At 45.8% G+C, this 19,247-nt stretch overlaps 1 protein-coding gene across 5 annotated transcripts in view; it reads right to left on the reverse strand.

Moving 5' to 3' along the window:
- Positions 1–19,247, reverse strand: part of GARNL3 (GTPase activating Rap/RanGAP domain like 3) — a 310,087-nt gene that overhangs the window by 149,791 nt on the left and 141,049 nt on the right. For all 5 annotated transcript variants that reach the window (XM_088453568.1, XM_088453567.1, XM_088453566.1 and 2 more), the window contains one exon: positions 7,870–7,939. In XM_088453568.1, coding sequence (XP_088309694.1) covers positions 7,870–7,939 — 70 coding nt within the window. The remainder of the gene's footprint in view (positions 1–7,869; positions 7,940–19,247) is intronic.

Below are 19,247 nucleotides of genomic sequence, written 5' to 3' on the forward strand. Positions count from 1 at the left end.
CATGTCATTACACACTAAGGCATGTCATTACACACTAAGGCATGTCATTACACACCACACACCAAGGCATTCATTACACATTAAGGCATGTCATTACACACTAAGGCATGTTATTACACACCACACACCAAGGCATTCATTACACATTAAGGCATGTCATTACACACTAAGGCATGTTATTACACACCACACACTAAGGCATGTCATTACACACTAAGGCATGTTATTACACACCACACATTAAGGCATGTCATTATACACTAAGGCATGTTATTACACACCACACACCAAGGCATTCATTACACATTAAGGCATGTCATTACACACTAAGGCATGTTATTACACCACACACCAAGGCATTCATTACTCATTAAGGCATGTCATTACACACTAAGGCATGCCATTACACACTAAGGCTTGTTATTACACACCACACACTAAGGCATGTCATTACACACTAAGGCATGTCATTACACACTAAGGCATGTTATTACACACCACACACCAAGGCATTCATTACTCATTAAGGCATGTCATTACACACTAAGGCATGTCATTACACATTAAGACATGTCATTACACACTAAGGGGTGGTTATTACACACCACACACTAAAGCATGTTATTACACACTAAGGCATGTGATTACACAATAAGGCATGTGATTACACACTAAGACATGTCATTACACACTAAGGCACGTTATTACACACCACACACCAAGGCATTCATTACACATTAAGGCATGTCATTACACACTAAGGCACGTTATCACACACCACACACCAAGGCATTAGTTACACAATAAGGCATGTCATTACACACTAAGGCATGTTATTACACACCACACACCAAGGCATTCATTACACATTAAGGCATGCCATTACACATTAAGGCATGTCATTACACAATAACATGTCATTACACACTGGCATGTGATTACACAATAAGGCATGTGATTACACACTAAGGCATGTGATTACACACTAAGGCATGTCATTACACACTAAGGCATGTCATTACACAATAAGGCATGTTATTACACAATAAGGCATGTTATTACACACCACACACCAAGGCATTCATTACACATTAAAGCATGTTATTACACACTAAGGCATGTGACTACACAATAAGGCATGTCATTACATAATACACTGTGCCAGGCTATTGCACGCTATAACAATACAGGATTTGCTGTGACGTGATATGTCACCTGGCACGCTATGGCGTGATAAGAAGAGTAATACAGGCATTATTTTAGAGGAGGTGGGAGGAGTTAGGGTGGCCTAGCGTGTCAGAAATGGCAGGAACACTCCTTGGAGACGTGGAATGCACTAGCCCAGGCCAATGTTATATGACCATGCTCTCCACATGCACTCACTGTCCTGATTCCCCAATTTGAATTGCTCAGCTGTACGCTCAGTGTGCTAATTTGGCGCAGGCAGGGCCCTCCCCACCCTTCACATCTGCATTTATTTTACCTACCTTGTCTGACCCTGTTCTCCTCACAGCCTGGCGCTGCGGAGCACCTTGGGACCTGTGTAACATGATAGCTGTGGCAATATTTGCAGTATTATTATCACCAATAAACATAGATCTGTATAATGCAAGGACGACGCATTTCACAATTTGTACAAATCCTTTTATGGGAAAATGAAGGCGGCTTTGAGGTTCTATCCTTAACTAGAATTCAATATTACTCATAATCACTTTTCCCAAAAACACCTATTACAGCCTATTGATTACCGGCCATACAAGGCAGCACTTTAATGTGTACGTGTTCCCTTCGCCAACTGACAGGAAGGCAGCCATTATAAAGGCTTGTGACAGTTTATTATTAATGGAAGCTGGAAGACATATTAGAATGCATAAGGTTATTGTTAGAAGTATAATAATGTCTGAATAAGGTGTTTCTGTGTGAAAACTTTGTCATGTTTGTGTTATACTACTATTTTCTCATGTTCTGCACCTACGTCCCATCACTTCACCAGGTACTGGTAATATTACTGAGGCATGAGGTAGCAAGTGCCTCTTGCTTTTGTGATGTCGCTAATAGAGTGAACGTAAGGTCAGCGCTCAAAATGGCTGCCTCCGCTTTGTGTATTCAATATGCATAGCTTGACATACAAAAATCCAGGTTCGTTTTCTTAAATGTCATTATTGTGTCGTTACACATCCACCGCAATTCCAAATAAAAGCTGCATATGAACGATGAAAATGCGTTACAATTGATGCAGGTGAAAAGAACGTAACGTCGCTGACAATTTCTGCGTAATAAGCCCAGAGACCTTGCAGATGACCTGGGGCCTGGTATTTACATTACAAAAACCTCCACAGCCCATAAATACCTGGAGACCGAAGAAGACTAAAAAACAGCAACTAGCGCAGGAATTGTTGTTCTGGTTGAGTTGGCGTAAGAAATGGGCCGTGCTATCTCAGCTCACGGGTTGCCACATTATCAGATAGCGTGGGGAGTGCGAACATCTCACAGAGAGAAAAACTCACCACATTCCTGACATTTTACACGTTTTCCTAAATAATTGTTTTATTCACAGCTAAAAAAGGTGCAATTTTGTAACATTCACAGTTGGCCGCACCTTAACCCTAATGCAAACGTTTACAACGAGAGATCGGATGCAAAAACGTTTTTACCATCGGATCTATGCCTACGATACTCGCCAAGGTATATGTGAGAAAAAAAATATCAAGTTAACAGTTTCTGTGCGGAATATATTAAGCTCAATATAGTTCACGCTCTCATAAAACATCACCATGGTATAGGATTATTACGGGAATCTACCAAATTACAATGAGGTTACAGGGGCCTATTTACTAAGCCTTGGATGGAGATAAAGTACCATCCAACCAGCTACTAACTGCCATTTTTTCAAATATAGCCTGTGACAAGGCAGTTAGGGGCCTATTAGAGAAGGATGATTTATTTATTTAAATTTTTAATCTTTGTGATGAAAATCATTTATCGTACTAAATTTTGTAAGGCCAAGAGGAGGGATAATAACGCAGCAAATACACTAATTACCATTTAACAACCATTTCTAACTAAAGTCTTTACTTTGACAACCCCTTGCAAAGGTTCATTCCAGTTTTTATTTTATTTATTTAATGGTTACATTAACTCTGTGTTAGACATAGATCATATATCACTATATATCATTCAGATACGTGCCATAGCAGACATCCTAAAAGTGGGATTTACAATCATTTGTAACACGCATATAGGGATTTATTAAAGAGGTGTAAGCCAACAATCCAGGAAAATGTATTATAACACAAGAGATATCAGTGATACACTGAAGCCCCATCATCCTCATAGAGAACTAGAGGACGCCATACACTGAAGCCCCATCATCCTCATAGAGAACTAGAGGACGCCATACACTGAAGCCCCATCATCCTCATAGAGAACTAGAGGACGCCATACACTAAAGCCCCACCATCCTCATTAGAGAACTAGAGGACGCCATACACTAAAGCCCCACCATCCTCACAGAGAACTAGAGGACGCCATACACTGAAGCCCCATCATCCTCATTGAGAACTAGAGGACGCCATACACTGAAGCCCCACCATCCTCATAGAGAACTAGAGGACGCCATACACTGAAGCCCCACCAGCCTCAGAGAACTAGAGGACACCATACACTGAAGTCCCACCATCCTCATAGAGAACTAGAGGACGCCATACATCGAAGCCCCACTTTCCTCATAGAGAACATGGGGACTGCGAAAAGGGCTATTTAACAAACTCTGACAAATAGGCTAAATAGTTATTTTTTGTCCAGCAGCCATTATCACATAAAGATGACGCCTATCTTACCTACGAACAGCGTTTTTTTGTTTTTTTATGATGTTATTTAGTGGAACATTGTATCATCACTTTATAACGGTTTCCAGAAACAGGAAGAAATCAGTGAAATCATTTCAGAAATGAATAAAATGATGAACTGAAGGCTTGTTCCAGAGCACAGAAGCTGCTATAATCTTGTATCAACTTGTAACTAGCTGGGTAGTTACCATTTCTCACAGAGAAATTAATTGTTGATAACTATCAAATCACAAAATGTAACCGGTCAGTTTGACAAGTAACTGTGAATGTCATGTTTGTAAAAAGATTTTAATACAATATTTTAGAATTCGTAAGAAAACAAAGTCTGAATTAAACGGAACATATCTCATCTACAGGTATTACGCCCACCTGCAAAATCTGAAGTAATCCATTAGCAGGCAATCAAACAGTGGCTTTCATTCTCTAATGTGCACTGTACAGATAACAGCTAATTTCTGATTGGTTGCTGCGTTTCAGTGCTCAATTTTGGCAAATGAAGCTCGAAGACAAACTGAAGCTGAATCTAATTTTTGCTGATCTTCTAACAAGGGAGGTTCAGCTTTATTACGGTGCCATCGCCTGGCCGACACAGACTTTTGGTGCAGGGTGAGTTCATATTGCCCAGCCCGGCCACACGGGTGATTATAAGCTCTGCATTGAGAACGGAACCATACAGATAGATCGGCTGCATTTTCAGACATAGGTTCGAAGGTCTCTTTGATCCTCCTAACCTTTTATATGTTTATTTTTAAAATGTAAAATAGGCAACATAATAACACATAACAAATATGAGGCACCTGGTGCCTCGTACCAGTTGCATAAAGAGTGATATTATCACATTCTCCATAGAAACACTCGTTTCCCAACTCCAAGTGGTAGGACGTCAGAGACAGGGAAGAGGGATCGCAGGACAGTTTAGTGGGCAGATGACTCATACAGAGATTTAATGATGTTTTAGTGCCTCTAGGAACAAATTGTTCATTTGTAGAATAAATATAACGGTCATCTGGACACTATCAGCATGCAGGGAGGGAGCGTATGAGCTCAGCGTTACAGTATCACTGCGATCAGATTCCTGCCGGAGAGCGGATTCTAAATCATCTGTGATTGTTTCTACGTCTCCTGGATGTTCAACCAGAGTCTCACCTAATGTCTGCAATCTTAAAGAGCAATACTGTGCGGGTACATACTCTGCTCTGTGCACTATTCCTCTGCTGAGCACGAGATTAGATGTCTGGTATCCCTCTGGGGCAGTGAAGAATACAGAAAGATAGGCTTGCGGTCTCATAGGTAACAGCTGTTTTGGTTACAACAGGTACAGAAATGTCATTATACATTTTGCTGCAGAAGCGTTATAAAGCCCCTATTGAAGCGCCAGGTCCCGTGAAACTCTGCTAGCGCAGGGCATCTTTTCTGCAACTTCTTTCGCCAAAAATGCGTCTAAGTTGCAGTGCAATACAACTAGGACGCACCAGCGGGCTGTGCGGATTAATTTGATAGGCGACACTTGTATATCTGTGTGAGTCTCTGAATCTGTATACGAAGTGCTACAATGTAGCGGCCGCAGATTTTTTAATTCCAAGTTCTGTTGTGGTTCATATGAAGACTCGGGGGTAATAAAAAGACGCTCCGGCGCTAGCAGCCTAGCACGGGACCTGGCGGCTCACTCACGCCAGGCAAGTCGCGCTGTGTGGCGTGCTGGGGCTACATGGATGAGGACACATCTGTCGGTGAGAGAATTCGCTGTAGATTTAAAAGTAACTTTTCTATTTAAGCATTCTCTGTAAATTGGGATCATTTTTCTTGAACTCGGGACACAAGCTCAACAGAACAGTAGTAATACGTCACTATAATTGTACTACTGCAGTGGGTACAAATAAAACATTAAAGTATTAATTAAGTTCAAATAAATCAAAACATCCTTCGTCTTCGCCTTTAAAAATCTAAATGAATCTTCTTTTGGAAAACAAATATGCATTTAAAAAGGTGAATAGACCACAGCGGCCACACTAATAATCTATGCTCGATCAGTGGGAGGGATCAAGACACAATCAGCCAATCAGAAGCGACTGCCCATCAACATCATCCAATTGTATTTTGGCCAGGGTGGAGCCTCTGCAAACCACAAGCCAACTGACACGCACACATGGGTCCTTGGTGTGGTCTGCATTGGTAGCCTTTTTGTGGACACGCCCTCGCTGTACTCGCCCAACACTTGCACGCCCCTCCCTCTTTCAATCCGCCTTCTCCAAGCGCAAGTAGGCACAAGCGCATCCGCAACGCACGGATGGATGTGTAAGATTTCATTTTGTGTGCGCGCACTTACGCCCAACTCCACATCTGGTCTGGCCCTTGGAGCTTTTTTCTGCTAGCCCCACCTGGCTTGCAGGGTGTCAAGAATGGCCCCCTGCAGCCAGAATCTATGCAGCAGTGCTGCCTGGAGCATCCTTAGGACGCTTCAGACGGTCACACCGCTGCCCTTACAGCTCCCCATAGCATCCTCAGGATGCTTCGGGCATTGTTGTAATCACCGGTGATTGTGGCCCCGCCCCATGTGACATCGCACGGAGGGGGCGTAGCCTGCACCAGGCCCGCAGATATATATAACATATCAAAATGGCCATCGGCAGAAAAAAGGTTCCCCGCCTCTAAGCTCTATATTTCATTTCTCCCCCTCCCAATTGCTCTCAGTGGAAATTACATGTATCTGTGATCAAACCTTAGACGAACATTAGGAGGAAGCACAACAATAAAACTAAGGGCCTGATTCAGAGCCGCTCATAAGCGGCCGCTCGTTCGCTCCGAGCGATGTTCGCACATCTGCGCATGCGTATGGGTCGTAATGCGCATGCGCCAACCAGTCATTGCGGTCGGAAATCGAGCGCTCGCAAAATAGCGAGTGCCTGCTAATTTAAGTGACAGGATGAGGCGTTTGTGGGTGGGAACAGGGGAAGGTGCTTGAAAACGGGGAGTGGTGATCCGAACGCAGGCGTGCCAAACGGTCAAAACGGGCGTTTTAAGGGTGTGCATTATTAACAAAGCAGCGTCATCGACCACGTCACTTGGTTGTTTCTTAGCCTGAACTGTTCGCATGATTGCGGTAGGAAAATCCAACCACAAGCACTGCGAGCAGTTCAGACGCCTTTCGATGTACTCGATTAATCAAATAAATAGCGGAGATGACGTATGATGCAAACGGCCAGGGGGCGTCTTTACAAAATAGCGAGCGCATGTTTCGTTCACTCACTCAGACATAGAGGCGTCAACAGACCGCAAAGAGTGAGCGCTCAATTTAAATAGCTGGCCCCTTTTTCTGAACGAGCGAGCGCAAATAGCGTCCGGCTCTGAATCAGGCCCTAAATACACAGGACTATGTCACAATGGAACACAAACAGATGAAGCCGTTCAGAAACGTGAAGATCTGATGTCACCGTGTTTCGGTTTAACAAAATAAAACAGATATATATATATAAATAATGCATCCCTTATCTAACAGTTTTGATACCATTAATGTCCGTGTGTACATAGTCTCTGAATTAAACATGAGAGGAGAACCCATAAAAAAATAAATATTTATCTGTGACAAGTATCCCTCTTCTGGACAGAAGTAATCATATCATCCACCAATATAGAACGAGCCCTCTCCACTTACAGAATATATATGTGCTATATAACACACTGACGCCCATATGCCCATGGTACATTGATGCCTATAACCTGTATAATGCCAGCAGTGTACGCTGACTGTACATCATTGCATTGAGTGTTCCCCACATCATACTGCACAGAACAGAATGCATGGTGTAAACAGTCAGGGGAAGTTTGTGCAGAGTCCTGGGTACCGTCCGCCAACATACAGATAAAAGTTTAATACCATAAACAAGACTCTTTGGACAGGAGAGGTGAGACATACAGTAAGTGCGCGCCAGACGGCGTACGCTTAATGCACATTGCTGCCGACTGCTTAAATATAAATCAATACTGCATGGGTGGGAGGCAGAAAATGGATGTGAGAACTCACCAGCTCCACCGAGCCGTAGTGCTTCCTGCTGAATTCTCCCCGTCTGCAGCCCAGGTCTTCGGAGACGGAGCTGGAACAGAAACGCTGCATCAGTATACATAGCTAGAGGTCCAGATAGCATCTATCGCGCACACACACAGCATCTGGTCACTGCAGGGGGGGGGGGGGGGGGGGGCGTCTCGCAATGTGCAGGGCTACCAGCGACCATTGCTGGTCCTCGCATCCTGCAAATGAGCCCTGGATAGAAGGGGGGCGCCTAATGAGGAGCAGGGATGAGCTGGAGAAGGACTATTCCCTCCCACGGGAAGATGCTAAATTCAATATAGTCTATAGAGATATGGGAGGGACAGACAGGGCGATCAGACTTCCCAGAGGCTTGTTCCCCAGAATACAGCTGCGAATACATCCCCCCCTGGCTATTCAGATTACCTTTCATTACTAATATCAATATTAGACATATTTATCATAAATGTATATATTGTCTCCACATATATCACCATATACTGCTACATAGTTCTATACATATTGTGCAACATATGATATGATACTAGGCAATACCATTTATTTTGTACGCAGACTGGCACTTATTAAGCCCCTGGCACTTACATTCAATATATTCCCACCCCATCCCCTACCCTCTATTTGAAAAAGTATAACAAAGCATACACAGTGGAAGTGGTACTATGCAGCGTCACACAGCCCAGTATACAGAACAGGAGAAGTGGTACTATGCAGTCACATAGCCCAGTATACAGAACAGGAGAAGTGGTACTATGCAGCGTCACATAGCCCAGTATACAGAACAGGAGAAGTGGTACTATGCAGCGTCACATATCCCAGTATACAGAACAGGAGAAGTGGTACTATGCAGCGTCACATATCCCAGTATACAGAACAGGAGAAGTGGTACTATGCAGCGTCACATATCCCAGTATACAGAACAGGAGAAGTGGTACTATGCAGTCACATAGCCCAGTATACAGAACAGGAGAGGTGGTACTATACAGTGTCTCACATCCCAATATACACAACATGAGAAGTGGTACTATGCAGCGTCACATACAGAACAGGAGAAGTGGTACTATGCAGCGTCACATAGCCCAGTATACAGAACAGGAGAAGTGGTACTATGCAGCGTCACATATCCCAGTATACAGAACAGGAGAAGTGGTACTATGCAGCGTCACATATCCCAGTATACAGAACAGGAGAAGTGGTACTATGCAGCGTCACATAGCCCAGTATACAGAACAGGAGAAGTGGTACTATGCAGTGTCACATAGCCCAGTATACAGAACAGGAGAAGTGGTACTATGCAGCCACATATCCCAGTGTACAGAACAGGAGAAGTGGTACTATGCAGTGTCACATACAGAACAGGAGAAGTGGTGCTATGCAGTGTCACATAGCTCAGTATACAGAACATGAGAAGTGGTACTATGCAGTGTCACATATCCCAGTATACAGAACAGGAGAAGTGGTACTATGCAGTGTCACATATCCCAGTATACAGAACAGGAGAAGTGGTACTATGCAGTGTCACATAGCCCAGTATACAGAACAGGAGAAGTGGTACTATGCAGCGTCACATAGCCCAGTATACAGAACAGGAGAAGTGGTACTATGCAGCGTCACATATCCCAGTGTACAGAACAGGAGAAGTGGTACTATGCAGTGTCACATACAGAACAGGAGAAGTGGTACTATGCAGTGTCACATTTCCCAGTATACAGAACAGGAGAAGTGGTACTATGCAGTGTCACATATCCCAGTATACAGAACAGGAGAAGCGGTACTATGCAGTGTCACATATCCCAGCATACAGAACAGGAGAAGTGGTACTATGCAGTGTCACATTTCCCAGTATACACAACATGAGAAGTGGTACTATGCAGTGTCACCCAGTATACAGAACAGGAGAAGTGGTACTATGAGATATCCCATACCCCAGTATAAATGACAGAAGTGGCACTATACAGATGTCACATATTCCAGCATACAGCACAGGAGAAGTGGTACTATGAAGCGTCACATAGCCCAGTATACAGAACAGTAGAAGTTGTACTATACAGTGTCACATATCCCAGTATACAGAACATGAGAAGTTGTACTATGCAGATGACATTTTTTATCTAGTCCAGACAAAGAAAATCAATTATGTACATTAAAGTCAAAAGTTTTTATTTTTGTTATAAAAACAGGTATAAGGTCATTTGCAGGAAAAATGCAGTATACAGCAACATTGCCCAGAGAGTGAGAGATCCAGCTCCCCTAGAGGCCAAATACACTTGGTACATGTGAAAATTATACTTTGCTGTCAATAATGTGCCAAGAAATAAAACACTGTGGATTTGTTTTGCAAGAGGCGATCAATATAATGTGTATTGTGCTGTAATAATTCATGTAGAAGAGGAACAGCTCCTTTTTACACTGGCACATTTTACAATGGTGGCTCAGAGACCTCATATCCAAAGAGTAGATGGGCCCACTGCCGAGCGCACTCCCTGCACGCATTCATGGCCCCAGTGCCGAGCGCACTCCCTGCACGCATTCATGGCCCCAGTGCCCGGTGCACTCCTTGCACGCTTTCATGGCCCCGGTGCCCGGCGCACTCCCTGCACGCATTCATGGCCCCAGTGCCCGGTGCACTCCCTGCACGCATTCATGGTCCCAGTGCCCGGCGCACTCCCTGCACGCATTCATGGCCCCATTGTACAGCGCACTCCCTGCACGCATTCATGGCCCCAGTGCCGGTGCACTCCCTGCACGCATTCATGGCCCCAGTGCCCGGCGCACTCCCTGCACGCATTCATGGCCCCATTGTCCAGCGCACTCCCTGCACGCATTCATGGCCCCGGTGCCGGTGCACTCCCTGCACGCATTCATGGCCCCAGTGCCGAGCGCACTCCCTGCACGCATTCATGGCCCCAGTGCCCGGCGCACTCCTTGCACGCTTTCATGGCCCCGGTGCCCGGCGCACTCCCTGCACGCATTCATGGCCCCAGTGCCCGGTGCACTCCCTGCACGCATTCATGGTCCCAGTGCACGGCGCACTCCCTGCACGCATTCATGGCCCCAGTGCCGGTGCACTCCCTGCACGCATTCATGGCCCCAGTGCCCGGCGCACTCCCTGCACGCATTCATGGCCCCATTGTCCGGCGCACTCCCTGCACGCATTCATGGCCCCAGTGCCGAGCGCACTCCCTGCACGCATTCATGGCCCCAGTGCCATGTACTGATAGAGAGGACAGATGCCGTGTACCGATAGAGAGGACAGATGCCGTAGGACAGATGCCATGTACCGATAGAGAGGACAGATGTACTGATAGAGAGGAGGACAGATGCCGTGTACCGATAGAGAGGACAGATGCCGTGTACCGATGCCGTGTACCGATAGAAAGGACAGATGCCGTAGGACAGATGCCATGTACCGATAGAGAGGACAGATGTACTGATAGAGAGGACAGATGCCGTGTACCGATAGAGAGGACAGATGTACTGATAGAGAGGACAGATGCCGTGTACCGATCTAGAGGACAGATGCCGTGTACCGATCTAGAGGACAGATGCCGTGTACCGATAGAGAGGACAGATGCCGTGTACCGATCGAGAGGACAGATGCCGTGTACCGATCGAGAGGACAGATGCCGTGTACCGATCGAGAGGACAGATGCCGTGTACCGATAGAGAGGACAGATGCCGTGTACCGATAGAGGACAGATGCCGTGTACCGATAGAGAGGACAGATGCCGTGTACCGATAGAGAGGACAGATGCCGTGTACCGATAGAGAGGACAGATGCCGTGTACCGATAGAGAGGACAGATGCCGTGTACCGATAGAGAGGACAGATGCCGTGTACCGATAGAGAGGACAGATGCCGTGTACCGATAGAGAGGACAGATGCCGTGTACCGATAGAGAGGACAGATGCCGTGTACCGATAGAGAGGACAGATGCCGTGTACCGATAGAGAGGACAGATGCCGTGTACCGATAGAGAGGACAGATGCCGTGTACCGATAGAGAGGACAGATGCCGTGTACTGATAGAGAGGACAGATGCCGTGTACTGATAGAGAGGACAGATGCCGTGTAGGCTGCTCTGCCTAGTGAAAGGAAAATTAAGTTGTCGCCTAATGGTGGTCCCTTTCTCAGACTGTACCCCAGTTTGGGTAATAAGCCCACGGATAAGCGGTTCTCTGCCAGCTTGTCATCTGAAAGTGAATTGGATGACCAGTATCCTGGTACAATATAGATCTCCAGGGGTTAGGACGTCCCCTGTAACGGGGAGTTCTAAGCGCTCCTTTAATATTAAATAGCCCTAGTAAATAAACAGCCCCCTTTAAGGAGTACGGCACAGAGTTCTCAGCAAGAAAACATATACAATATACAGGAAGAATCGATTTGACGTTTTACAATCCCGAAGGCGAAATGCGCAGGGTAGTGTTATAGTAACAGAACATAAGCTCATTGTCTCCTGTGCAGCTGCTGGTGTTAAATAATAGATGTATTAAAGGGTGAGGAGGTGTGATGGCTGCATCTGACAGAGTAAAGTGACGCTTTAGATGCTGCTACCCCGCTCAGCTCATGTCAGGCTGTCTCCAGAAATAACGGTGGCACTCACGGAAGGTTTGAGAGGCACCAATGGGGACAGCCCCTCCCCTACTACATGCAGCGCTGCTCCTCCCCTCCTGCTCCACTTTCTTTCCTCCTAGTAGAGATGGCCATCGGTGGGGTGTCCATCGATAGTTACCATCGTTATGCCAATTTGTATTTACTATTGAAGGCACAAAGACCATCTATGGCAAACCATCGATGGTATGCACCTCCTCGAAGGCCACCGTTGCTAGGGGCACGCCGGGCTGTGGGCCCATCAAAAATTAGTGTGGGGCTTAGCGGCCGTTGGGGGCGGGGCTAAGCTCCATCCTGTCTAGAGAAAAAAAAAAAAACAATCGGCTCCCACTTATCCATTGATGACGGATAACTATTGGTTCTCTGCCATCGATGGCAAAACTAGTTAAATTCGGCCAGCCACCATCAATGTTTTGAAAACATCCATGGCTGATGGTCATCCCTACCTCCAAGAGGAGACATTTTCGGCATGGCAGACCCTCTCCAAACAGGAGAACCCAAGTAAAACATGAGTTCAAAAAAGTAAGGAGAGGGAAAACACATGCTTGCCAATGCTCCCAGAATGCCACCCAGCATGAGGGAGTGATTTCATTATGCGATTTGCGCACAATAATACAATGTGTAAAATGAGCTGACAACACCGATCTAAGGACCTCATTCAGAGCCGCTCGCAAGCGGCCCGATGGTTTGTGTACACGCATGTGCTTGCTTCGTTCCTGGCGTGCGTGAACTACTCTGGCGATCGCAGCCTGCTTGCTCACCCAGCAAAGACAGCCCAGTGTAATGAGTGACAGGAGAGGCCGTTTGTGGGTGGTAACAGGGGCAGGACACTAATAACGGGGGAGTGGTGGTGGGAACGCAGGCGTGCCTGAGTGTTTCAACGCCATTTTAAGGCGTGCATAATTAACAGGCAGCGTCATAGTACACATCACATGCTTGTTTTTTACACTGAAGTCCTCACAGTGCTTGCGGCAGGGTCAGGCAACCACAAGTGCTGCGATCGCTACCGATGGTGCTCGATGTACCAATGATTTAATACACTTCCTGGAGATGATGTGCGCTAGTGGGCGTCTCTACATACGCTAGTGGGTGTCTGCATACACAGAGCGATCGCTCGCACAGCCAAAGTGGGTGTGCTGATGCCTTGGCGAGCGATCGCTTCCCATGGCGTCACTTTGACAAATTTGCATACGCTGGATGCGAGCGATCACATCTGGCGAGCGGCTCTGAATGAGGTCCTAAATCCAGGCTACTCTCAATCCCACAATAGCAAGCCATGCCTAGGGACCCACATACCTCTCCTGCAAGTACAAAGCTGAGGGGATGTAGTCTGGAAACCGACGGTCTAAATGCCGACCGCCGGCTTCCAGACTGCTTTATCCCGACTAGGGACGAATAACAGGCGTCTAATGTCATTTGCCCGACGTCGGGAGACCGGCGCCCGGCATCCCGATCCAGCGGATGCCGGGCACCGCAGCGGACAGGGGGAGGGTTAGGTTTAAGGCTCCCGGGGGGGACTTAGGGTTAGGCATCCCCCCGGGAGGTTAGGGTTAGGCTAGAGTGAAGGAGGCTTAGGGTTAGGCACCCCCCGGGGGGCTTAGTTTTAGGCAGTGGGGAAGGGGGGGTTAGGGTTAGGCACTTGGGGGGGAGGTTAGGGTTAGGCACCCCTAAGGGGGGGTTAGGTTAGTTGATACTTACCTTTAGGACAATCGGGATTTCCTCCTTTGTCGGGCAGCCGCTGTCGGGAAATGAACCGCCGGCCATGCGCCCGGTGGTAATACATATCACACGTTAAAACATTGTGTCCATTATACAGAGCTGGATGGATCTCAGCTTAACCTGGCGCATTTTGCAACCGCATTCTTGGCACGAAATGCTTCTAACTGTAAATAAGCTCCCAAACATCGATGCATATTATCTATAATTCTGTACAGTGCAAGGGTTTTACTTCATAGATGAGCTTGTGTGTGAGAATGACAGGGAGTTAGTAATTTACTTACATGCAGCTGATTATATATTACTAACCAGGTTATACAGCTGCATCATGTGACATTTCTAACCCCCCTTCCCGCCCACTCCCAGCATTTATGGGTGGAGAAATCGCCAAACTACCAACCACAGAACACAGCATAACTTTAATAAAACTTCTGAAAAACAATTCCATCCCTCTTTCCATACATTTATAGCAAGCGGGTAATGTGTCACTCGCCCTCATTGGCGTGCGTCTGAGTCTTCCCAATGTATTAATTTAAGGGAAACGCAAGTGAATGGCGCAAGCAGTTCTTAGAAAAACGCAGCACATCCAAATGTAAGTTACATCACCAGTGAGTGGGAGGGTCACTGGGAGTAATGGTTTCCACTTCCAAGCCAGTTTAATTGTGCCGTACTTACACTTTAAATGATTGTACAGAGCACGGTATAGGGACTGTACAGTGATAGCCATTTATATACTGAGGGTCCGTCCCTCTGCCAGACACCCTCACCCCACCCCCTGTGATGTAAACAATTCTATGGATAAATTACTGTACAGCTCAATTATCATGTTGGAGCTGTATAAATGCAGGCGGTGTCTCATGATGTGATAAGCTTTAGAATATCAACATTCATTACGTCAGCACCATAATGCCACCATAGTCTAAATGTCAGCATTCATTACGTCAGCATGGTCTAAATGTCAACATTAATTTTGTCAGCACCATAATGCCACCATAGTCTAAATGTCAGCATTCATTACGTCAGCATGGCCTAAATGTCAACATTCATTATGTCAGCACCATAATGCCACCACCATGGTCTAAATGTAACATTCATTATGTCAGCACCATAATGCCACCATGATCTAAATGTCAACGTTCATTATGTCAGCACCATAATGCCACCAAGATCTAAATGTCAACATTCATTATGTCAGCACCATAATGCCACCATGATCTAAATGTCAACATTTATTTTGTCAGCCTCGTAATGCCACCACCGTGGTCTAAATGTCAACATTAATTTTGTCAGCACAACAATGCCACCATGGTCTAAATATCAACATTCATTATGTCAGTACCATAATTCCACCACCATAGTCTAAATGTCAACATTCATTAAGTGAGCACCATAATGCCACCATGATCTAAATGTCAACATTCATTATGTGAGCACCATAATGTCACAGTGGTCTAAATGTCAACATTCATTATGTCAGCCCCATAATGCCACCACCATGGTCTAAATGTCAACATTCATTTTGTCAGCACAACAATGCCACCATGGTCTAAATGTCAACATTCATTATGTCAGCACCATAATGCCACCATGGTCTAAATGTCAACATTCAGGATGCCAACATTTGACATGCACATTGTCGACTGACATAATGTGGACACTCCTATTTTAGCCTCACCCTAATTTCATGTGTCAGCATTTATAATGTGAACATTGTGAACAAGTTGACATTCCATCCGAACGCGTCAACAATCTGAATGCTGACATCTCATAAATACAGTTAATATTAGTACAATCTTCCAATGATAAGGCGCCACCAGGGTCCTGTAGCGCTGAACACAAGGTTACAGCATTCAACACACTCGCAGAGAAAAGCGCATAACGTTACATATATACATAGTTACAGCGCTCACATGACATCATTACGATTAGACGGCCCTGGGGGTTAGAGCTTACATTCTAGGGGATAGTAGGTAATAAGCATTATTCACTGACTCCTTCATTTATAATCACTGACCACTTTGTACAACACGTCTTAGGGCCTGAGTCTGGCGCTGTGACTGGGAAAGGACGCTGGCACGCTATAGTGGTGTTTGTACATGCAGGTATTGTTGCATTTATGTTATTATTCTGTGGTGTGTGTAAAAGAACTAAATATCCCCCTAGTGTCCTCCCACAAGTGTTATATATCTGTCAGTGTGTACCTATAACACAGCATGTCTCTAGTGACACAGGACCAAATAACTGGAGAAGGAGAGAGATATAGGGGCCTTCACCCTGACGGATACATAATGATTATGGGGCATATGTATCAAAGCTTGATGTGAGATAACATTGTGAGATATATATCACCAACCAATCAGCTTCTAACTTACATTTTGCAGGCTGTGCTGAAGAAATGATAGATTGGAGCTGATTGGTTGGTGATATATATTTCACAATCTTATCTCACATCTAGCTTTGATACATATGCGCCCTAATCCTTATGTATCCGTCAGGGACAGAAGAAGGAATGATCCATCAGGGGTATAACGTGGGGGTAGTGGGTGCTGGTCTACATCTGCTGCCAGACCTCTGGTCTCAGGAACCTCCAGGATTATTACCAGCCATAGACAATGAGCCTCATTAAGTCCGAGGTCGGCCAGCGCAGGCCTCTCCTCATCATAGATGCAGGTTGCCCGGCAACCCCAATGTTAATAGGAGACGACCATCAAAAGGAATTTATCAAAATCTGATCTTCATTAAAACTACTGTAATGAAACAATCAAACGTTTCACCTCCCCTCCCTTTCCCGTACTGGAAAATCTAATATATATGTTAATTAACGGCGGAATATATATTATATATACGTTGTGTGCAAAGTCTCTGGCTTTACATAAGACCAGATAATACCATCCTATCAATATAGAGCGGGAGAGGGTCCGAGGCGCAGAGCAGTATCTCAGACAGAATAGAGACCCCCGGGGTTGGGGGCCACAGGACGTAACCCTCAACGCCAGATGTCAGAGCTATCAGGGGGTTTCTCGCTGGTAGTGTTATTAATAATACTCTGCTTATTGCTCGATTTTATGTTCATTCCTGTGCGGCGCTGCGCACACTTTGGGGCGCCTTAAAAAATAAAAGATAATTATAATAATAGCAATAAGAAATGCGTATGTGGGTGTAATTTATGCTGGGCGCGGTTTTAGGCCAATAGATAAAGGTAACTTACAGTAAATGAACATACGGATCATTCTGATTATATAGGAGAGAAAAAATATCGTACTTGTACATATACACTGCTCATATACAGGGCCTCATTCAGAGATGGACGCTACTGCGATCGCGGTTATGTACGCAAGGCAGATGCGAATATATGCTAATGGTTGCAAATATCACCCAAGCACAGGGACGCCCACTGCCGTCTTCTTATCTGCATATGGTGTTACGTACCTGCGTAAATATCGGTAACATCGGCGCACATCAAGCAGCCATCTTGTGACCACCCCCGTTACCTGCAACTACCTGTCACGCACTTTGCAAGTGGATCCTCTGTGCGTACGTAATTGCAAAGCAATCTCGGCGTGGGCGCATTGCGAATTAAACACACGCGCACTGGCAAACAATCGCTCGATCTGCGTAAGAATATCTTACGATTTGTTCCTCTCTCCTGTTCATTCCTCCACGTCAATTACACTGACATAACAGCTGCGTTTGGAAGCTACTTAGAAATTGTTTATTACGCACTGAATTGTCGCTGGGAAAATAACATTACTGTTGATACCATGTCACAGTGATTCATTTGGGGACAAAAAAAAAAAGACCGGGAACTGGAACACGTATGACGTGTGCTGGGAGAACATGTAATATTATCTTTACTCATTACAGAACACGGATCAGAGGGAAGCACCGGAGCTGTGTCCCAGCTGTTATCAGGAATAACCCCGTTTATCATCCAGGGAACAGGCCCATATCATAACCACTCCTGGCTCATGCAGAGCCCAGTTAGTACAATACGTTCTGCAGGTGGTTCTGTAGGATCGGAGTGTGTGCGGGATTTGGGGGGGGACGGGGACTGTAATTCCCGGTCAGGGAGCGCGTGTTTTGATGCGGACACGCCGAGGTGAGGACATGTATCATGTGACATATTGGAGGCCCCTGATGGATAGACCCCTACAGGTGTAATCGATCACACAGGAAAATGATGACACTTAATGCACCGTGATCCAATATGAAGACCGTATATCGCTGTGGATAGCACGTAAGCTGCTCGGGGCCCCGCTGGGCAAGCGTTGTCTCCAGCAAACAGGTCCCGTAGATTAGGACAGAGGTTCTCTGGTTTCCGAAAATTGTGATTATTTTTTAAATACTTGATTGAATAATAGAGGAGGAGGGAGGGGGTACAGACAAGATGGTGGTGGGGGGAGGTGCCATGTGCATCACGTGTGTGTTCAAAACACGTCTAGTCCTGTCAGTGCTCTAATGCTCCGATTGGCTACAGGTTGGTCTAGTTCTGTCAGTGCTCTAATGCTCTGATTGGCTACAGGTTGGTCTAGTTCTGTCAGTGCTCTAATGCTCTGATTGGCTACAGGTTGGTCTAGTTCTGTCAGTGCTCTAATGCTCTGATTGGCTACAGGCTGGTCTAGTTCTCTCAGTGCTCTAATGCTCCGATTGGCTACAGGCTGGTCTAGTTCTGTGAGTGCTCTAATGCTCCGATTGGCTACAGGCTGGTCTAGTTCTGTCAGTGTTCTAATGCTCCGATTGGCTACAAGTTGATCTAGTCCTGTGAGTGCTCTAATGCTCCGATTGGCTACAGGCTGGTCTAGTTCTGTGAGTGCTCTAATGCTCCGATTGGCTACAAGTTGATCTAGTCCTGTGAGTGCTCTAATGCTCCGATTGGCTACAGGTTGGTCTAGTTCTGTGACTGCTCTAATGCTCCGATTGGCTACAGGCTGGTCTAGTTCTGTCAGTGCTCTAATGCTCTGATTGGCTACAGGTTGGTCTAGTTCTGTCAGTGCTCTAATGCTCCGATTGGCTACAGGCTGGTCTAGTCCT

This window comes from Taudactylus pleione, unplaced genomic scaffold, assembly GCF_031769625.1.
Source record: "Taudactylus pleione unplaced genomic scaffold, aTauple2 ptg000583l, whole genome shotgun sequence".
Classification (NCBI taxonomy): domain Eukaryota; kingdom Metazoa; phylum Chordata; class Amphibia; order Anura; family Myobatrachidae; genus Taudactylus; species Taudactylus pleione.